Source organism: Rhincodon typus, chromosome 9, assembly GCF_021869965.1.
Source record: "Rhincodon typus isolate 14 chromosome 9, sRhiTyp1.1, whole genome shotgun sequence".
Classification (NCBI taxonomy): domain Eukaryota; kingdom Metazoa; phylum Chordata; class Chondrichthyes; order Orectolobiformes; family Rhincodontidae; genus Rhincodon; species Rhincodon typus.
The window spans coordinates 58,982,513-59,005,745 of NC_063340.1; the positions used below are offsets into that span (position 1 = coordinate 58,982,513).

General features: G+C 39.8%; 1 protein-coding gene across 1 annotated transcript in view; it reads right to left on the reverse strand.

Moving 5' to 3' along the window:
- syt14a (synaptotagmin XIVa) overlaps positions 1-23,233 on the reverse strand; it is a 197,740-nt gene that overhangs the window by 128,379 nt on the left and 46,128 nt on the right. The window contains exon 3 of the mRNA XM_048600781.1: positions 13,023-13,187. Coding sequence (XP_048456738.1) covers positions 13,023-13,187 — 165 coding nt within the window. The remainder of the gene's footprint in view (positions 1-13,022; positions 13,188-23,233) is intronic.

Sequence of the window (23,233 nt, forward strand, 5' to 3'; positions counted from 1 at the left end):
TATATAGTACACCCAGAATTAAAGTAACAGTAGTATATTTGCTACTGGAATAAACTTATCAGTCAAAATAAAAACCGAAAGAACTGTGGATGCTGTAAATTATCAGTCAAAATCCTTGCGTCAAAACATAACTATATACACTCTTATATATGGAATGCATGTTATGACAATAGCTGTAGTTATTTTCTTTGCTGCTACATTCATAATCTATTATTTATCACATTGTAACAGAATTTCACATCAACTTATACACTTCAAAAATAACTTCTGTTTCTACTTGAAAAACCTTCTACCTCCTGTGAAGATTAAATAGTGCTTGTCATTTCAACTCTTAAGTGATAACTAGGAATGAAAGAATGCAAATTTATAGTGTAATTTGGGAAAGTGATATTAGTGACAATTTAATATTCATATTCAGTGGCTTTGTTTCTGTTCTAACTCATGTAACTCTATTGCCATTTAAAAAATGATTACTAGTAATTAATGATGAATGGCACTATCTATAAAAACTTAAAGACTGAAATGGCATTATTAATTTGAGAATAACATTCAAACAGTAATGTGTTTAACTTACTGTCTGCAATAGATCAAGCTCAGAAGTTAGAAAAACACCTTAGAAAAAATAATGCTTCTAAAAACAAAAACATTAAATAAAGGAAAAATCAAAAGGAATTGGTTGCTTAAGTACCACAGTGTTTTCTTGTTGAATTATTACTTGAACTATACATTGCTAAATGAATTACAAATAATAAATTAGACATTTCCCCATTGCAGTTATGGATTGACTAACATTAGACAGCCTCTCCCTGGGTAGATTTATATGAACCTTCTCTGTACCAAATTTCAGTCTTGTCCAGATTGCTTTTTATAAAAATGAGTTTAGTTTTAAACATAAATTAGAAGATAGATTCCACAGAAGAGAATGAAAAAGGTTGGGGGAATCATCTTAGTAACTTTTTTAAAACCCTGTAAAAAGTTTATCACAAAATAGTGCTGGCAGACAATAGGAATTACAAAAACCAACATGTCTGAAATATAAACAGAATTTTAGATATGCACAGAGATCTGAAAAAACAAAGGAAAGGTTAAATTTGAGATAAAATTCTATCAAAATTAGAAAGGCAAGAAAGATGCACCCTTTTGTGAGACCTAAAAAAGAACAAGGCTAAGAAAAACAGAAAAGATGCTAAATTATAATTATGCAAATAAAGACACTTATTTATTAACCAGTGAATTTTCTTCTTTAAACAAACCAGAAAGGACTGAAGACTGCTGATGATATTCAAATACATTTCAATTGGTTAACACTTAAGAGGACAACTATGAGCAAAACGCAAATGGTAGAACTGATAAAACTGACAGAAAAATGGGACTGAAGTTGCAACTGTTGAATTCAATGTTCAAATTAGGAGGTTATAGAATACTCTTGAAGAAAATCAAAATGCTCTTCCTGAAACCTGTGTTGATTCACTTTAGAAGGAAAAGTCAAAATTATGATAGTCTGGATGGATTGAAAGGGAGAATGTGGAGATGAGCAGCAAGCTTAAGGGAGGATCAGACATATTCACAAACTAAATAAAAAACGAAAGAACTATAAATCAGAAACAAAAACAGAAGTTAGTTGAAAAGCTCAGCAGATCTGGCAGCATCTGTGAAGGGAAATCAGAGTTAACGTTTTGGGTCTGGTGACCCTTCCTCAGAACTGTTGGTAGCTAGGAAAATGTCAGTTTATATGTAGAAGAATTTCCTAGCTACCTGCAGTTCTGACGAAGGGTCACCGGACCCAAAACGTTAAGTCTAATTTGTCTGCACAGATGCTGCAAGACCTGCCAAGCTGTTCCAGCAACTTCTGTTTCTATTTCATATTCGCAAACTATCTGATCCAGATGATCTTCCTACCTTACTGGCAAGATTATGGTCTACAATATCAGAGGTACAAAAGAGAAAAATTGGGAAAACAAATTCGAATAATTATTGCATATAACAGGTCACATATTCAGTGCATATTTCTACATGGCACAAAAAACCATCTTTCTCACCACCAACAGTGTTGACTAAATCAAACACAGACAGATACAAATACCTGCTTATTATGTAACCTACTAATTATAAATGAAGAGCTCACATAGAACCATCCAATTCAATCATTCCATTTATTTCCAAAAGATATCAAACTGTTAAGAGCAACCATCAACTACAAACCAATCCTGTTACTTTAATTTATGCTCAAATTAAATATATACCTATATACATTTATAATGTAATGCAAAAATTAAGCCATTGTGAAAAAATGTTCATATTCTAATGTCAATATTAGCAACGTCTCCAATGAGTCTCCTCTCACAGTCCAATTCTTTTACTTGTGTGCATTATGTTTAGCCATGTCCCCAACCACTGATCCAGTTGAAGATTGTGTCAATCAAATAGAAGAATGTGCAAATATACCTTTGTAATACAGTAAAACAAAATGTGCCAACTAAAGAAGAATATTACAACACACTCCTACCATTTCATTTGATGACAGAAAATATTATTTCAATAATAGGCATAAGCAGTTTTTGCTCTGGAATGATCAGGACGTGGTGTTTTAAATCATGATTATTCTAATCAAAAAGAACAGATTGGCAAAAGATTACAATTGTACTGTATCGTGTAAAATCCATACTCGGTCAATAAAACTGTGAAGGGAGTAGCAGTGTGAAAACACAGTAGAAGCCTTTGCAGAAATTATTATATAACTCGCTAACATTGCCACCTAATGGTATAATAGATATATTTCAGATATATGTTATTTATAAAATGGGATTTCCATTAGAAGGTGCAAAATAAAAGCAGGTTTAGATCATGCAGCTCCTCCAATCTGCTCCATTCAATAAAATATGGCTGATCTTTTGCCTCATTCATTTCCCTGCTCACTATCTATGCCCCTGAAGTTATCAAAATCTATCCTAGCCTTCAATATACTCAGTGATGGAAAATTCACCACCCTCTGGGATTGATAATTCCAAAAATTCATGATCCTTTGAGTAAAGAAGTTTTTCCCATCTCAAACATAAATGATCGAGCCCTTATCCTGAGATTATATCCTATTGTTCAAGATTGCCCAACCAGGGGAAACAACTTTTCAGTGTCTACCTTGTCAAAACCCTTCAGAATCTTGTATGTCTCAATGAGATTTCCTCTCATTCTCCTAAATTATAGAGAGACCATAAGACATAGGAGCAGAAATTAGGCCATTCAGCCCATTCAGTCTGCTCCACCATTCAATCATGGCTGATAAGTTTCTCAACCCCATTCTCCTGCTTTCTCCCCATAACCCTTGATCCCCTTGACAGTCAAGAACCTATCTCTGTTTTAAATATACTCAATTACCTGGCCTCCATAGCCTTCTGTGGCAGTGAATTCCATAGATTCACCACTCTCTGGCTGAAGAAGTTTCTCCTTATCTCCAATCTAAAAGGTCTACCCTTTACTCTAAAGCTGTGCCCTCGGGTCCTAGTCTCTCCTACCAATGGAAACATCTTCCCAACATCCACTCTGTCCAGGCCATTCAGTATTCTGTAAGTTTCAATTAGATCCCCTCTCATCCTTGTAAACTCCATCGAGTATAGACCCAGAATCCTCAAACTTTCCTTATATGTTAAGCTTTTCATTCCTGGGACTATTCTCGTGAACCTCCTCTGAACCCACTCCAGTACATCCTTCCTGAGATATGGGGCCCAAAACTACGCACAATACTCCACATGTGGCCTGACCAGAGCCTTATAGAGGCTCAGAAGTACAGCCCTCTACTGTAGGTCCAATTTACTCAGTTTCTCATCATAGGACCAAACTTCTCATCTTCAAAATCAATCTCGTGAACATTCATTGAGCCAACTCCAAAGCAAATTTATTTTTTGTTAGAAATGAATCATAGACAATATTTCTGCTGTGGTGTCAAAAATCTCTCTATTATAGTCTTCTTTATTTTTGCATTTAAATCCCTGAACAATATAGGTCCCATGCCATTAACCTCTTATTTGCTTGTACTTACACGCAAAGTTACTGTTCCTCATATGAGAACATCAAAGTCTCTGAATATAAAAATGTAAAAAGTTTCATGCCTTTTAAAAAATTCTATTTTTCTATTCTTACTATCAAAGTGAATATTCTCACATTTTCCCAAATTGTACACCATTTGCCACTTTGTTGCACACTCCCTTGACTTATCTATGTCTCTCTACAGTCACAACATCCTCCTCACATTTTATACCCCCACCAAACATTGTCATCGACAGTAATTCTATCCATTTCTGTATATTTATTTGTCTACGTAGTTTACATAGACTGTAAATAGTTGAGGCCCCCGCAATGATCCTTGTTGCACTCCACCAGTTATAGCCTGGCAGTTTGAAAATGGTCTGCATATCACCGCTTTCCACTTCCTGTCCATTAAACAATCTTCCATCCATGCCAATATATTATCCTTTACTCTTTCTGTTAGATTTTACACTCCTTTGCTCGTGGGCTTTAAGACAGGGTCAAGAAAAATCCAGTGAGTGGCTTTCACACCAACTACATGCCCCTCACTATCTGCCCAAACTTTTACAGGGGTTGGGGGAGCCACCAACCTGCGTGCCCTTCAGCTTTTTGAAATCCTATTAATGGCAATTAATAGCAATGTAAGGTCTTAATCACGCCACCAAGCCTACTTTACATACAGCAGGGGAAGGCCCACATCATATGGGTAACCATGCAGCTTCAGCATGGGATAGCACACAGAGGGAACTTCTTTGTGGGTCCCACCAAGAACATCCCACCACCCTTTAGCTCCCCTCTAACCGCTTGAATCCAACACACTACTCTGCATACCCAAATGCTTAAAACACCAACTCCAGACTTACCTGGGTTTCTTGCCATGCTGGAACTGCCTGTAGTCCCACTAGTGGCCATCATTACCAGTTGGCACAGGTGGGACGACAGAGATGCTGGCCTTCCAATTAGGCAATGGCTCTCTAGGGCTGAAGAGCTTCATGAGAGTGTGGTGGAAGTATCATTTTATAGCAATTAATGCCACACTCGGTGTTAAATTACTGTGGGTCAACCACTGGCACCATGGGCAATCTTCTCCTCCCAGCTTTTTAGCCACAGGGGAGAGGACAACAGCACTTCAAAAAATTTGGAAAGCCATATACACCACATCTATTCATTCACTTCTTTCTACCTTAATATACATCCTCAAAATTAAAGGTCAATTATGATTTTCCTTTTCTAAAACCATGCTTAACCAATTACCATTTTCTAAGCTCATTGTTAATACTTGCTTAATAATAAAATCCAGCATTTTCCGGATGTCAAACTAAGTAACCTGTCATTCCTATATCCTTGCCTTCCTGTAGTTTGGGAAATAATAATTAATGCATCCAATATCTCTGTAGCTGCCTCTTTTAGAACCCAGCTCTGGGACATTTGCCAGCTTTCAGTAGACCCTCCAACACTTAATCATTGCTGGTATTAAATATTTTAAGTTCATCAATTTTATTACTCCCTTGCTTACTCAGTTCTTCTACTGTGAAAAAAGACACAAAAATAACGTGTTTAAAGACTCATTCTCAATGATAATTTTTCCTGTCTCTGCCTTTAGGGGACCAAGTACTTGGGAAAGATGGAGCTTTTCCAATAGGTTGGACTCTTGGGCTCCATTTAAACCATCTAGCATCAACATCCTCGAGTATTATATAATTCAGATGCAGTTAGGGCTTTAAACAAAAATTGGGGAATGATGTAGAGGGGTCAGGTGAGGGCAAATTTAGAAATCTGAAGAGAAAAATCAAGGTAAAGGCACTGTAGTGATTTGAGAAAAGGCAAGCACAGTGAGACAAGAAGAGATAGGAAGTTTAACAAAAATAGTGTATTAGCAGATAAAATTTATGGATACATTTAAAAATGATGTAGAACTAGTTCAGCAGTAAAATCAGAACTTCTAAGCCATTCAGATCTGAGAAGACTAAATGCAGTCCTCAAGTATACTCAGTTCATTGGTGTCAGGCAAAACAGTAAGCTACAGATTTTATGCTAAACTCTAGTGCTTATCTTCCCAATTTATATTGAAACCTCCTCTATATTAGTTACTACTCTAATAAAAAGAAAATATTGAGAGAATTGCAATGTTCATTCTCAAAATGCACTGAATACTGCAAAGTCCAATTTTGTCAATGTACCGATGCATTAACAAACATGAAAAATATAGTAGTGGTAAGCAATAATATAGCCAGAAGAACATATAAAGAACAGTATAAAAAATAAAATTTCTTTTTACCAGAATATGTGAAGCATTCATTGTATGCGAGACACACTAGCAATACAAATTGAGATAAATGGGTTTAATCCAATCACCATTACAGAAATATGGGGCTATATTTTCAATTGTCAATGGATGTGAAAATGAGTGCAAGAGTTTCAAAAATTGAATTTGCAGAGGAAGATATTTGATCCCATCAAGTCAAGGGCAGCTCGGAATTTTGAAAGGACTTGCAAGAAGGAAAGAATGAAAAACCTTACCACCAGTAAATGATCCTTAAAGTTCTTTAAGCAACCTGTTAAGGGTCTTGTCAGAAAAAGAGTGGGATTTTCAGTCTTTTTTCCAGCCAATGCGAACAAAGTGGTGAATTTTAGTACATAGCTGTCAGAGGCGCATGTAGCTGTCAAAGAGGTTTATTTTTGTCTGTATATTTTTTCTGAAATTGGAGGTGTTAACAACCAGCAGGTCGAGAACTTTGCGTCAAATTATCACCAATGATCGCTTTGCACCACCTTTATTTGCCTGGTCACAAGCTGCTTTCTCTCCTTGGCAGGATAACAGCAACCTACAGCATGACTACTGCTTTCCTTTTCTTCTGGTTCCAGGCAGGTAGTTCCTGCCTCTTGGGAGGTACATGGTGCCTGGTACTGGATGCCAAGCTCACCAGCTGACCAATCAAACAATACACATTTAAATATAGCATGCCCTGACTAATGTAGTGCAGATATGGAGTTAGAACTTGGAATTCAGTCAGGATTCAGATTCACAACCAAGCTTTGAAAACCCAGACCATGACTACTAGGTGATTGGGTTGGGAAATTAATATTTCAGGTTACACAACATTTCAACAAGACTGGCAGAATAGAAAATGGGCGGCGGGGAGGAATCAGGAAAGTAAAAAGTGAAATATGGACAGGTGTGAGAAGGGAACCTGGCTCAGAAGATCAGGAAGTAGAATCAGTATGGCTAGAAATTAAGCATAACAAGGGTCAGAAAACATTGGTGTGTGTAGTTACAACCAGTGGACTTAGCATTAAGCAAATATAATTGGAGTTTGTAACAAGGGCAATGTGATAAAGTTAGGGTTTTTAATATTCATGCAGATTGGTAAAAAAAATTGAAAAAGGCAATATGGAAGATGGGTTTGGAGGCTGCTTTCACAACAGTTTCCTAGGGCAATATATTTCGTAATCAACTAGGGATACATCTAACTGAGTCCCAGTTAAGAATTTTAAACTTAACCAAAAGGTAATTATGCAGGTATGAGGGAGGAACAGTTGATTAAAACAGTTTGGGCAAACAGACTGAAAGGTACAGCGGTATATAAACAGTGAGAAACATTCAAAATTTTTGTCACAAATGCATTCCATTAAAAGAAAACTCAACAATATCCATCCATTACTTACTAAGGAAATAAAAGTTAGTATTTACCTAAAAGAAGAGGCGTATTATGTTGCATATAACAGCAGTGAATTTGAGGATTGGGAGATTTGTAGAAACCAGGAAAGGACAACCAAAAGTTAATACAGGAAAGGAACAAATAGAAAAAATGTAATATAAAAATATTAGGAACATAAAAACAGATCTTAGAAAAGTTCATCTAAAGAGTAGATAAGTAGATAATGAACTAAAACGCTTTCTTCCAACAGCACTCTTTGAGCTGCTCATTTAATTCTCTAATCTGTTTCACCCTCTACCAATATGGCTCAGTCAGTAATACAGAGATTGTCTACTTTGAGATTTTACACGTTCATTTAAAACCCAGTTACTCAAATTCTTTTTGTAGATCCACAATCTTAGGTTTACCTACCGTCTTGTTTCTACATAGGCATCAACAATGGGATCCAACGCTCCCACATCAAGAATGGAATTTTATGACCCTCATAGAAGCAGGCAGGCAGGTGGTGGGAGTCATAATCAAAATAGTGGTCACCTAAGGGCGTCCTCCTGCTGCTACTGGTATTTTACCAGCGGCCACCTAATAGCCTATGTGTGACTGAGGAGGAAGGTTGGGCCCTTCCAGTTTGGACAATCTGTTCCCAAGGAGAATCCCATCCAAGGCAGTGTCCTCACCTCATTCTATGTTCCCCTCATTCTATGTTCCCCTCATCACTGGTCTGCCAAACCCCAAACTCTGCTAAACTTTGAAGGCACCTGCAGATCTGGTAAAATGGCTCCTCTTCATTGGTGACTGCCTGTTATCCCAGCAGTGGCCAGTGCTCATGGTGGGACTGATGAGAATATATAGCTGCCTCCAGCCATTAAACCACTAGGGACCATCCATCCAAGCAGAGGTTTGCGCATCCCAAATTTTCGTGCCAGGTGGTCAAGACCACTGCCACCACATAATATTTCTGTCTAAGTTCTTCTCTAGCTCTGATGAAATAATCCAAGCCCTGGCATCGTGGCAGTAACCCAACTATCAAAGTACATGAATCATCCCAAATGTAGCAGCCTCCTGGCTGCTAAAACACAGATAGATTTTGAACTTGGTCAAACAGTAAGGGATTCTGGATACATTGGCCAAGTAAAACTCTAAAGTCACAAAACTCACACACCAAGCACAATGCAAACACAGCAGTCAGGTGGCAATGACATTTGCATAACGTAAAGGCAACAGTTATCCTGGACAGATATACCCCGAACAACTTATCCACCAATTAAAGGAGAACCCAGACAGAAAGGCACGGGTCCTGCTACACAAAGAAACAAACAGTAGCAAGCCATTCAAATGACTGACAATGTTTCAAACTATTAAGTGTGTCTCCCTGATTGGCCAGAACTATAGAAAGTTCCAGAAAACCATCCACAAAGGTAAAAAAAATGGTTCACCTGCAGACCAATCCTTTGGAACTTCTGAGGAGACCAGCATGGCCAAAGGCAGAGACCTGTTGACCATCCGGAGACAGTGAGGAAGAGAAAGCAGTTTTGCAGTCCCATAGAGACAGAGAGAGCAGATGCACAAATCTACAAGAGACTTGAGAAGTATTGTAAAATTCAGGGGCCAAATAGGATTAGAGACAGTATTTTTTCATAGTAAAATGTTTCCTAATAAAGTTTGGCCTGTTTTGCATCAGTACTGGCTTGTGTTCATAGTGATTTGACTGCATCAGTATTGTGAACACCTGAACAAATTCATTCATAACGTTCTGGTTTAAGTTGTATAACTTTTTTAAGAAGGAACTAGACAACATGGAACTGACAGATACGGAGGTTATGCAACAAATAAACAGCACAGCCATAAATCCTGCCTCCATTTCTGCCCTCCAACACTTTTCCATGGGGTAAGAGAGAACAGGCCCCAAACATTCCTGCTTCTATTAAAATTGTAATTTCATTGTGACAAACTCATTAAGAGTGGAGGGTGGGTGAGAGATTGCTGGGTATAGGAGTGGGGGAATGGTAATACATAAGTCAGGTGGAAGGGGTGCATTTAAAGTTTAATATAATTATGCACTTGTTACGGTGTCCCCGAATGACCACAATGTTCACCATATATCCATCTGGAACAATGGATTTAAGAACAGAAGGCAATGAAGGCAGACATTTTAATACGCTTTCCCCAAAATCAGCTGACCTCCAGCCCAGCAGGACCCTTCCCAGGCCAATTAAGGTCCTGCCAACCATAAAATAGCATACATGTCAGGTGGAGTCAGAGATAGCAATACAACTCTAGTTTAGTTCCGACTCCTTGTTGCCACATCCCATGGAAACATTTTTAGTCTGGTTGCAGCTGCAGAGAACGATATGCATTGCACTGACTATATTATCTCTTATCACAATCCCATTACGTTTTATTCCCTACCCCCTGCTGAATTCTTATTGACTAACAATCCAATGCAGTGAGTTTCAACTTTGCAACTCACCCAACACATTTAATATATAATAAATATTTTCATTGAAGTAGAATATATCTTGTGAATTTTTACAATGTAAACTGGGAAGATAAAATATGTTTGATTTTCATCTAAAATTGAAGACCTGTAACTTATTGCAGAATCTCGCAGACATCGGTGAACAGAGAAAGGACCAAGGATCCCATTCAACATTGCCTGACCTGAATTTTAGCTCAGAGGTGGTTACTTTACTGCTGAACTGTTTCAACACAACTTTTAAGTACCAGACTTTTCACACAATATCACAGCGTAAATGATTGCTAACGTTTGAAATTCTTGCAGACATCATCAGAAATAAGAAAGCCAGCCATAGAAAATATATTACTTCAGTTATCCTTGAAGAAGAGGAAAATAGTCAAATAGAGAACTTCTCTAACATAAAGTCAGAAATAGGTATATTACGGTGCTTCCAAAGGCTAGATTACAAAGTTCTGAATCTTTGTATAGTGCTGATGACAGAATAGTTCAGGCTGAAGTTACAGCAGGTCAAGTTGGAAAAATGCTCTCACCTTTGTCGAGAGTTTTCTTTTCTTTTTTTTCTTTCTTGACCTTTTCACTTTTTTCTGATATTTTGCTGCAAGTGGCTTCATTTTCTCCTTTTTTGTGAACTTCCTTTTGTCTTTGAAACTTATTTTTATGATCTTTGGAGTGTTTTTCAACATTTGAAAGGCTTTCCTCCTGTTTTTTAGACCATTTTTCCGAAGCATCATGTTTATTAATTGCTGATTTCTTTGCACCATGTAGTAGCCAGTGGGGTAACCTTTTCCTTTCAGTATCTTTTTTTTGCCTTTCCACATCCAGTACTACAGTAGTTTGGTTAGTTGCTTTATTGTCTCCAATATCAGGTGTTGATGATTTTCTTTTTCCTTTTTTAGGTACTTCCACTTCCTGTCTATCATTTGCTACATATTCATTGTTGCTAATTTGACTATTTGTGGCATCAGTTTTATGTTTGCTAGATTTGCTTGATCTGTTCCTTTGGTCTTGCAAAGGGAGATCATTAACTTCATCATTGGTCTTCTTCAAATCTACATCAGATAACATGCGTTTGAACTTTTTATTCTCTTCATCTATCATTTGAGATTCTTGTGCAGCACTGCTACAAACTGAAATAGTATAATTGCCTACACCTTCATAATTCTCTCCTATCTGCTGTAGACTTTCCTTGACTTCTTTGAGTTTTAACTTCTCTGATTCTGTGAGGTGACTTAGTGATGTTTTGTCCTGCTGTGCTTCCTTTTGTCCCACAGTATCTGAGATATCTGTGTATTGCAGAAAGGAAATGTTTTCCACTTGTTCATAGTTCGAATCCCTTGTACTTGTCTCTGCAGAAACATCACTTGTTAAACTACAAACTGGAGACTGATGTTGTAACCAATTCTGCCTTTTCTCTTTTGTAATTTCTGAAACAACGTATCTCTCTGCATCTTGCAACTCTCCTGAGTTATTGTTTGTTGTACAATTTCTTGTTTCTTCTCCTGTTTCAGGAGACAGCTTCTTTACTTCAACTTCTGAGCTGATACTTGGAGATGCTACACTATTGTCTGTACAAACTTCAGAAGATTCATCTTCCGTACGTAAGCCATTTAGGATTTGTGTTACCTGCTCTGTGACCGAATCAGCCACACTATAACCAGCCTGCCCAACTGCATCACTCAAGCCCTCTACAACACTGCTAAGTTGTTCGACTAAAGAGGACACTGATGGAAAATTCAAGCTTTGATGAAAACTCTTGAAAAACGACATTTAAGCAAGCAGTCTTTTTAACCCCAAGAAAGCAAAACCTCATTCAGATGCAATGTGCAATTGGTTAATGTTGCCAAATTGGTCATCCTTTTCAGCTTACCTCTGTTAGTAAATAAATACAAAAGGGATTAAAATTAATTATGATATGCATATCTAATAAGCAGTTATGTACAAATTTTCAACAATTAGTCTAAAATCTGCAAAGGTATATTAAATCATGAGCCATTGGCGCATGGCCCTTCTTTTTGGATTTAAGAGCAAGTAGTTTTTGAGGAAAGAAATAGGAAATGTGAGCTTATAAACCAATGTGGAAAACTTGGATATGCATCCAGCCTGAATGTCAATCTTGAGGTGCTACAGCTGGGAACTTTAGTGTCACCATATCAGCATGAGGACCAAATGTTCTTATCTTTGTATTATGGGCAGGGACCTTGCCTGTTGAGTTCATAAATAGGAAATCAGGCACATTATCTCATGATTTGTACACACATTGATTCCCCAGTGGTAACCCAAAGATGGAAGATTAGCACTCATTGCCTCTCCCCATCCTTTCCTACAACTCTTGCACCTCCCCAACCACTCCCTCTCCCCAAACCGCCTCCACCCCACTTTCAGTTTCCTTAGGCATTTGGAAATCTGTAGATTGAATGATCTCAAATATTACAAATAGAATCATGTAAAATGGAAGTATCCACAAAGCAATTATAGAATACTATAAGATGTAGTGATTGTTGAGTTATAAAGAGCAAATTATTTGGAGAACATGAACACCCAGTGAATTATGACTCACTACTGCGATGAAATTAAAGTTATCTTGAATTGAATTCAACAACTAAGTTCAATAAAAATGATCCCTAGATTTTCAATTACTTTATTCAAACGAACTGCAGAATTCAAAAGAATGTCACTCAACTTAAATCTAAAGTCTGACATTTTAGCAGAAGTAACAGGACATTTGTATTTCTAACAACTTTGTAATATAAAGAAATTTAGTTAAATAAAAAAGGTTCAGTTTGCTCATGCTCGTCTTTTTCAAAGGAAGTATATATTTTCCACTTACACAAAACTAAAATAGTTAATATCTAAAATAAACCACTTACGGGTATTGTCTTGTAAATCTTTGTTGGCCCTGTATTCTGTGTCAAGGCACGGAAACTCTCCTATATTCTCAATGCACAGTCTTTTGTTGATATATAGAAAGAGAAGGATCATAAGAATGACAATCACGCCAACAGCAGAGAGGAAGCCAACTGCCTCTGGAGATACTGAAAGAAAATGAAATACATTAACATTATCGCTCTGATACCATGGGCACTGCAACCAAAGGCGTATATACAAATATACATACAAACATCAAATATCACCAAAAATGTTGACCTTGACTTAGTGGTACCACACTCACCTTGAGTTAAAAAATTGTGGATTCATGCCCTATGCAAGAGAATTCATTACCATAATCCTCAGTGCTGTGGGAGCTAAGGAGGGGCAGGGTGATCACTGGCCAAGGCTGAATGCCCTACAGGTTGAGAATCTTGGGCTCTATTGGAGGAAGACTGAGGACTTAGTAGGTCTAAAGATCGAGGACCTTAGATTCAAAGGGACATTGGGCCCCGTGTCCCAGCAAATGGGTGTGTGCTTCCATTTGGTTGGGTGGAACATTCCTCCTGCTCCAAACTCTGCATTAATTTGCAAACAACTCATCTCGTTTTTTGCAGACAATCTGTCAAATTGAGTTCCCTAAATGCAACCAATATTAGTGCAAGGATCTCAAGCAGGAACAAGTCCCTTATTTGCACTTGCAAAAGTCCCAAACCTTGGTTCAGGTAGACATAACATCACCAATTTTCTTCTCTATTTAGGTATATAGAAAAGAAAGTCAGAAATGGTGCAAAATGAGTTGTCAGTTTGTTACATAATTATGCATTAGTTTGGTCACTGTTCATAGTTACATTTGACTCCATTAGTGTCAATTATACGTTACAAATATTTTAAAGGCCTAATTCTATATGCATTCATTATTTTGTGAGAAACTTAGAAATGCTAGATCACCACACATGATTTACTGGTGAGCCCAGGAGGAAGTTGGGCTGTGTATTACATTTTGGAGTCTGATTTTACACTTACACAACTATAAGAAATTCCCCGCGCAACAAATTACTTTTGAGTGCAGTGGTCAACTTCAAGTAAACAAACAGGGCAACCTTTTTATGCAACAATGTAATAAACGGGCAGCTTCATTTGAATATTTTTGTTGTGAACGACTGGGGAAGGAATACTTACCAATAAGGGTCTCAGAAAACTGTTGTAATGAAAGTAGGGAACATTATGCTTGTTTGTCTTAAACAGTTCCTCGGGATTTTGTTTATCTATTCATTTGTGGGATTTGAGTGTCCATTTATTGCCCATTCCTAGATACCGTTGAGAAGGTGGTGGTGAGCTGCCTTCTTAAACTGCTACAGTCCACCTGCTGTGGGTTGACCCACAATGCCATCAAGGAGGAATTCCAGGATTTTGACCCAGCAACAGTGAAGGAACAGCGATATATTTCCAAGTCAGGATGATGAGTGGCTTGGAGGGAAACTTAAAGGTGATGGCGTTCCCATATGTCTGCTATCATTGTCCTTCTAGATGGAAGTGGTCATGGGTTTGGAAGGTACTTTCTGAGGCTCTTTGGTGATTTCATGCAGTGCATCTTGTAGATAGTACATATTGCTGCTACTGAGTGTCGGTGGAGGAGGGAGTGGATGTTTGTGGATGTAGTGCCAATCAAATGGGCTGCTTTGTCCTGGATGGTGTCAAGCTTCTTGAGTGTTGTTGGGGCTGCACTCATTCAGGCAAGTGGGAAGTATTCCATCACACTCTTGACTTATGCTTTGTAGATGGCGGACAGGCTTTGAGGAGTCAAGAGGTGAGTAACTTGCTGCAGTATTCCTAGCTACTGACCTGCTTTTGCAGCCACTGCGTTTATGTGGTAAGCCCAGTTGAGTTTCTGGTCAGTGATAACCCCCAGAACGATTATAGTGGAGGATTCAGTGATGGTAACACTGTTGATGCTAAGGGACAGAGATTAGATTCTCTCTTATTCGTGATGGTCATAGCCTGGCACGAATGTCACTTGCCACTTGTCAGCCCAAGCCTGGATATTGTCCAGATCTTGTTGCATTTGAACATGGATTGCTTCAGTATCTGAGGAGCCATGAATGGTGCTAACATTGTGCAATCATCGACGAACATCCCTACTTTTCACCTTATCATGGAGGGAAAGTCATTGATGAAGCAGCTGAAGATGGTTAGGCCGAGGACACTACCCTGAGGAACTTCTGCAGAGATGTCCTTGAGCTGAAATGACTGACCTGCAATAAACACAAACATCTTCCTATGTGTCAGATATGACTCCAACCACCAGAGAGTTTGCCCCCGATATCCATTGATTCCAGTTTTGCGAGGGCTCCTTGATGCCACACTCGGTCGAATGCAGCTTTGGTGTCTAGAGCTGTCACTCTCACCTCACCTCTGGAATTCAGCTCTTTTGTCCATGTTTGAACCAAGGCTGTAATGAGGTCAGGAGCTGAGTGGTCCTGGTGGAACCCAAACTGGGTGACACTGAGCAGGTTATTGCTGTGCATGTGCTACTTGATAGCATGTTGATTACACCTTCCATCACTTTACTGATGATCGAGAGTAGACTGATGGGGCAGTGATTGGATGGGTTGGATTTGTCCTGCTTTTCACGTACAGGACATACTTGGACAACTTTCCACATTGTCGGGTAGACACCAGTGTTGTAACTGTTTTGCAACAGCTTGGCTAGTAGAACGGCAAGTTCTTGAGCACAAGTCTTCAGTACTATTGCCAGAATGTTGTAAGGGTCCATAGCTTTTGCAGTATCTAGTGTCTCCAACTGTTTCTTGATATCACGTGGAGTGAATCGAATTGGCTGAAGACTGGTATCTGTAATGCTGGGGACCACTGGAGGAGGCCAAGATGGATCATCCACTCGGCACTTTTGGCTGAAGATTGCTGCAGAAGCTTCAGCCTTATCTTTTGCACTGATATGCTGGGCTCTTCCATCATTGAGGATAGGGATATTTGTACAGCCTCGTCCTCTAGCGAGTTGTTTCATTTTACACCACCATTCACGACTAGATGTGGCAGGACTACAGAGCTTAGATCTGATCCGTTGGTTGTGGGATCGCTTAGCTCTGTCCGTCACTTGCTGCTGGCACTGTTTGGCATGCAAGTAGTCCTGTTTGGTGGCTTCACCGGATTGACATCTCATCTTCACGTATGCCTGGTGTTGCTCTTGGCATGTCCTCCTACACTCTCCATTGAACCAGGGTTGATCGCTTGGCTTGATGGTAAAGGTTGAGTGGGAGATATGCCGGATCATGAGGTTAAAGATTGTGCTGGAGTACAGTTCTGCTGCTGTTGATGGCCCACAGCGCCTCATGGATGCCCAGTCTTGAGTTGCTAGATCTGTGCAGAGTCTGTCCCATTTAGCATGGTGATAGTGCCACACAGCACGATAGAGGTTATTCTCAAAGTGAAGGCAGGACTTCGTCTCTACAAGGACTGTGCAGTGGTCACTCTTACCAATACTGCCATGGACAGATGCCTGTGTAGCTGGTAGATTGGTAAGGTTGAGATCAAGTATGTTTTTCCCTCTTGTTGGTTCCCTAACCACCTGCTGCAGACCCAGTCTAGCAGCTATGTCCTTTAGGACTTGACCAGTTCACTCGGTAGTACTGCTGCTGAGCCACTCTTGGTGGTGGACATTGAAATTCCCCACCCAGAGTACATTGTGTGCCCTTGCCATCCTCAGTGCTTCCTCCAAGTGTTGTTCAACACAGAGGAGTACCGATTCATCAGCTGAGGGAGGACGGTATGTGGTAATCCCATGTTTAACCTGAAGCCATGAGACTTCATAGAGTCTGCAGTCAATGGACAGGACTCCCACACCAACTCCCTCCCAACTGTATACCACAGTGCCATCACCTCTGTTGGGTCTGTCCTGGCAGTGAGACAGGACATATCCAGGGATGGAGATGGTGGTATCTGGGACATGTCTGTGAGGTATGATTCCGTGAGTATGGCTTTGTCAGGCTGTTGCTTGACTAGTCTGTCAGACAACCCTCCCAATTTTGGCAATTGCCCCAGATGTTAGTAAGGAGAACCTTGCAGGGTCGACAGGGCTGTCTCTGCTGTTGTCTTTTCTGATGGCTAGGTCGATGCCAGGTGATCCTTCTGGTTTCAATTCTTTGAGACTTTGTAGCGATTGGTACAACTGAATGGCTTGCTAGGCCATTTTAAAGGGCAACTGAGAGTCAACCATATTGCTGTGGGTCTGGAATCACATGCAGGCCAGGTGAGGATGGCAGATTTCTTTCCCTGAAGTACATTAGTGAACCAGATGGGTTTTTCAGACAATTGACAATGATTTCATCGTGATCAGTAGATGCTTAATTCCAGTTTTTTTTTAATTGAATTCAAATTCCACCATCTGCTGTAGCAGGATTCGAACTCGGGTCCCCGGGACTTTAGCTGAGTTTCTGGATTAATAGTCTAACAATAATACTACTAGGCCATCACCTATTCAATTTAATACCTACCTTGACATTTCATCTTAAGGTACAACAGACAATCCAGAACTCAATCCTGAAGCCCTGAAGTATCAGCATAGGTTTGGCTATGACCTGGATTTTCAAGTAGCAGCAAAGAAATGGTGCTCTCCATTCACCTTGCTGTCCAGGTCTCATCAATATCCCTATAGAGAGCATTGTGTTGCAAGTCTGAGAGCATGGCACGAATCAGCTAGGCTTTTCAAACAATCAACTTGAAGAATCATTACTTAACTACTCAAAGTCTAAAACAGAAAGTTTAAATTAGAGTTGAATTATGTATAGAAAGTGGAATGGATATTGTGGTGACAAATGAAATTAAATAAAAAAAGAGATAAAAGAAACAAAGACACAGACCTTATGTTCAGCGATGGCAAGACAGCATATGCTGCTGACTGCGTTGGCAACTACAATCTTAATTTTTCATGCTAGAATCTTAGGACCTTCCTATCCTGGCTGCCAAATGGAGTCAGAGATGAGCCAGGAGGGAATTCCTGTGATGTCAAACCTCTTTTCCCATCGTGAACTAAGACATGCTTCTTAAGATCTGCCTTCAGTTCGTTTAACTACATTATTTTTAATGTACCTGACATATGATCTCCATATCTGCCAACCTTGTCACTGCTGACACTGTTCATTCTCCTGCACCCTGAATACTGCTCACTGCCTCCCCCCTCCCCACACACCTGTTGCTGCTCACCCTTGCCATCCCAACACTCCCACTCTCCTACAACTGCTCACCTGTTTCCAACTGTGCTCAACCCCTGACAATGCCAAACTTGCCTCCACTCTCCTGGGGCTGCTCACTCTAATGTGACATTACTCATGCTCATGGTTCTTAATCCATTGCGTAATCAACAAACATATAGAATTGGACCCCATATACAAACCCATACAGAACAAGACCGGACAGAACAAGACCGGACAGAACAAGACCGGAAATGGCATTACTCATGATAAAGGACCGAACAGTATAAATTCCAAGTGAAGTAGAACAACGTCACTTCATCGGAGGCCTCACTGATGATGACATGGTGACGAACTGACTGAACAAAAACAAGCCAGCTCGGCGAGCAAGTCAGCAACCTCACCCACAACCCGAGCTACAAATCTTTGCTAAAACCTTAAATATTACTCATACACCCAACACTGTTCACTCCCTTTCCCATACCTGACATTACGTACCAACTCCTATACTTAATGGTTCTTACTTCAGTCGTGCGCAAATTATTGGAAAGGGCTCTGAGAGATAGAATTTATGATCACTTGGATAGGCACAGTTTGATCCGTGATAGTCAGCATGGATTTGTGAGGGGTAGATCAGCCCGCACAAACCTTATTGAATTCTTTGAAGAGGTGACCAAACACGTGGATGAAGGTAGAGCAGTGGATGTGGTATACATGGATTTAAGTAAGGCGTTTGATAAGGCTCCCCATGGTAGGCTCATGCAGAAAGTAAGGAGGCATGGGATAGGGGGAAATGTGGCAGATTGGATTCAGAATTGGCTGACCCTTAGAAGACAAAGGGTGGTAGTGGACGGAAAGTATTCAACATGGTGCTCAGTTACGAGTGGTGTACCATAAGGATTTGTTCTGGGTCCTCTTCTATTTGTGATTTTTATAAATGATTTGGATGTAGGAGTGAAAGGGTGGATTAGTAAATTCGCGGACGATACAAAGGTGGATCGAGTTGTGGATAGTGCAGAGGGCTGTTCTAGGTTACAAAGGAACATTGATAGGATGCAGAGCTGGGCTGAGAAGCGGCTGATGGAGTTTAACCCTGAAAAGTGTGAGGTGATTCATTTTGGAAGGACAAACTTGAAAGCAGAATACAGGGTTAACAGAAAGATTCTTGGCAGTGTCGCAGAGCAGAGGGATCTTAGGGTTCATGTCCACAGTTCCCTGAAAGCTGCCACCCAGGTGGATAGAGTTGTTAAGAGGGCGTATGGTGTGTTAGCTTTTATTAATGGAGGGATTGAGTCCAAGAGCCATGAATTTATGCTCCAGCTATACAAAATCCTGGTTCAGCCACATCTGGAGTATTGTGTCCAGTTCTAGTCGCCTCATTACAGGAAAGATGTGGAAGCGTTGGAAAAGGTGCAGAGGAGATTTACCAGGATGTTGCCTGGAATGGAGGGAAGGTCTTATGAGGAAAGGTTGAGAGAGCTAGGGTTTTTCTCTTTAGAACGACAAAGGATGAGAGGTGACTTGATAGAGGAGTACAAAATGATCAGAGGTATAGATAGAGTGGACAGCCAGAGACATTTTCCTAGGGTGGAGGTAGCTATTACGAGGGGGCATAGTTTTAAAGTGAATGGAGGTAGATATAGGACAGACGTCAGAGTTTAGGTTCTTTACTCAGAGAGTGATGGGGGCGTGGAATGCATTGTTGGTGAGGGTAGTGAAGTCGGCCTCATTAGGGGCATTTAAGCAGCTATTAGATAGGCATATGGATGATAGTATAAGGTAGGGGTGGAGGTTAGGTAGACCTTAGGTTTAGGGTAAAAGCTCGGCACAACATCGTGGGCCGAAGGGCCTGTACTGTGCTGTACTGTTCTATGTTATACGTTCTGTGAACAATGTTCATCCCTCAGCATCCCTGATATGACTTGACCTACTCCTCCACCTGCACTTCCTACATTACCCACTCCTTCCCACACCCCAGGGAATTCCATCCAGCTCACTCTTAATAAGCCCAGCAGAACCTATATTTAAAGGCGCAGGCGTGATTTCCATTCTGGTTAAGAATTTACAGACATTTAAATCCTCTGGAATTGATTGCAACTTTAAGGCTGGTTCAATGCTTCCTGATTGGAATTGTATATTTATTTTTGCTACTTGTCTTCAACTGTCACGCCTCACTTGGGTTGCTTGCTGAAGTCAAGTCTACTAACTCCAAAGTTGTCACAGGAGTTAAAAATTTTAAAAAGTACACAGAATTTCTCAATTTACCTGTTTTTTGGTTGCAGGTTTCTGTACTTAACAAAAATTGCTATATATTAAAAGTGATTAGACTCCAGCTACAGGTAAACAATTATGAACCCTTGCTATATAACTCTACTAATTTAAGCTCTAATCCCTGTATTAACTCCCTCTTATACACGCACGTAGACTGACACAGACAGAAAATAAACCATGGGTGTTAAGGATGAAGGCTAAGACTGGGATAGCAAATAATTGGATACTGTTCATGGGATTGCTGAAATGATTCTTATGATTCTTGTGCTGGTGAGAATGCTGATTCTTGATCTTCTTTCTTCAGAGGCTACTACTTATTTGTAGGAGGCACAGGGGACTGATTCATACTTACAAAAGGTCTTTAATTTTTAAAAGTCACAGCTTACAGCCACTATTGAAGGAAACAATAAAATGGTCTTCTTTAGGCTTAAAGCAGCATTTACAGCAGAGAACAAAGAGAGCTCTTGAGCTGGTGGAAGTCTGAAGGCTTCTCACCATCTTGCTCACAACCCCAAGCTGTTCAGCTGCCTGAGCACCAATGATGTGGAGGTGCCGGTGTTGGACTGGGGTGGACAAGGTCGAAAATCACATGACAGCAGGTTATAGTCCAACAGGTTTATTTGAAGAAACAAGCTTTTGGAGTTTCGCTCCTTCTTCAGGAGTCAGTGAGGGAGGTGGCATCTGTCATGTGATTTTTGACCTTGAGAACCAATCACATAGTTGATGGCAGGCACAAGGCCTTTATCATTGATAACTGGTCACTAATTCACAGACCAATCAGCTTATTACTGCCAACTAAAGCTGTATTTGTACACAACCTTTCAGCTTCAGTTCATCAAGACTGATGTCTCCAATCCTACTCATCATTTGGAATGGTGGAATTTCAATTCAATAAATATCTGGAATTAAGAACCTAATGATGACCATGAATCCATTGTCAGGAAAAACACACCTGGTTCACTGATGTCCTTTAGGGAAGGAAACTGCCATCCGTACCTGGTCTGGCCTACATGTGACTCCAGACCCACAGCAATGTGGTTGACTCTGAACTGCCCTCTGGTCAATTAGGGATGGGCAATAAATGCTGTCTAGCCAGCAGCGCCCTCATCCCGTGAATGAATAAAGGAACTGTCCACAATGACCTCGGTAGAAGTAGCTCAAAATGCCTACAAAATACAGCTTGTTTTCATCTACCTTCTGTTCCTTTTTTTGGTGTAAAAGGGATAGTAATGAAATCAAAACAGTAAACAAAATTGCAGAATTTCAGCTGGAGACCTTTTTAATATTTCAAGTAGACCCTAATTTGTGTGACCATTGCACATGCTGCTAACAGGAAGGAACATAATAAATGTAAAGATCTATTTTTAATTAATAAATTTACATTGAGGGTATATTATATTCCAAGCTGAGCTGAATTTTTAATAAACACTGGCAAATTTTCTATGAAATTGCTCATGGCAATCCAAGACCTGTAGCACAATTTCTGATGGTTGCCATGGTTCCAATGCATTTCAAATGTGATGTCACTGTAATACAGCAATATAATGAAGCATTATATCCCATATCTCAGTGAAGGTAGAGTACAGCATCTTTTACAAATACTGAATTCACTTTTGTTCACCTGTCAACTTATAAAACTTGCTGAAGATTTTATTAACATTTTTCTATTCAAATACTCTTATTGCTGGTAACTTACATTAAAACAAATATCAACATTCATTAACACTGCAGGTACTTTATTTGTTAATGTTTTCCTCTTCCTTTCCAAAATCATTTCTGCCCTTGGACTTATGATTATTATTACCCTTCCTCCTCTGCTGGTATTTTACACATGGTAGGGGAAGACCCACACCACATGGAAAATCTGGATATGTTAGCTGCATAAGCTGGTGTCAAGCAAGGAGAAGACAGACCTCATTTGTAGATCCTTTGGCCCATCCAAGACACCCCCTTCAGGGTTATTCCTCTGTCTGTGAACCAATCCCAAAATTCCTTATTCCACTCATCAAGACCCTCAACCTCACACTCAATTGGGCTCCTTGGTGTGGTGCATCTCCCAGCAAATGCTATTCGGACTACAGAGCCGCCATCCATCTTATTAGCCAGCAGTTCTCTAAGGCAGGGGTTCCTCCTGAGAAAAGCAATTAATGTTAGTACATAGTAGAACAAGGATAGCAGGGATATGGGAACACCCACCACAAAGTTTTCCTTCAAGTCACACCATGCTAATTTGGAAATATATCAACCATCATTTAGGCAGGGGAATTTGTGGATGTTTTTCCACACTTTAGTCATTTAATGTTCTACCACCATCTACAGTTGAATGTGATAGGACCCCAGAAGTCTGATTGCTTGCGGAATTGCTTTCCTGTGGCTATAACAAGCTACTTCCACAGTTTAATACATTCATAGTCCTATGTTATACCTTCACCAGGTTCGTACCTTATTTTTAGGTACGCCTAATGTTGCTCCCAGCATACTCTCCTGTATTCCTTATTAACCTAGGCTTAGATCCCAGATTTGCTGGCAATAGCCAAACGAGCAACGTCTCAAGCCATATAGATTGTGGTAAAGTACAATTCTGCTGCTGATAATTACCAATAGCATCTTATGGATGCCCAGTTATGAACTGCTGTATGTATTCTGAATCTATCTCAGTCATCATGCCACACAACATACTGGATGATGTCTTTAATGTAAAGTCAGGAATTTGACTTCACAAGGACTGTACGGTG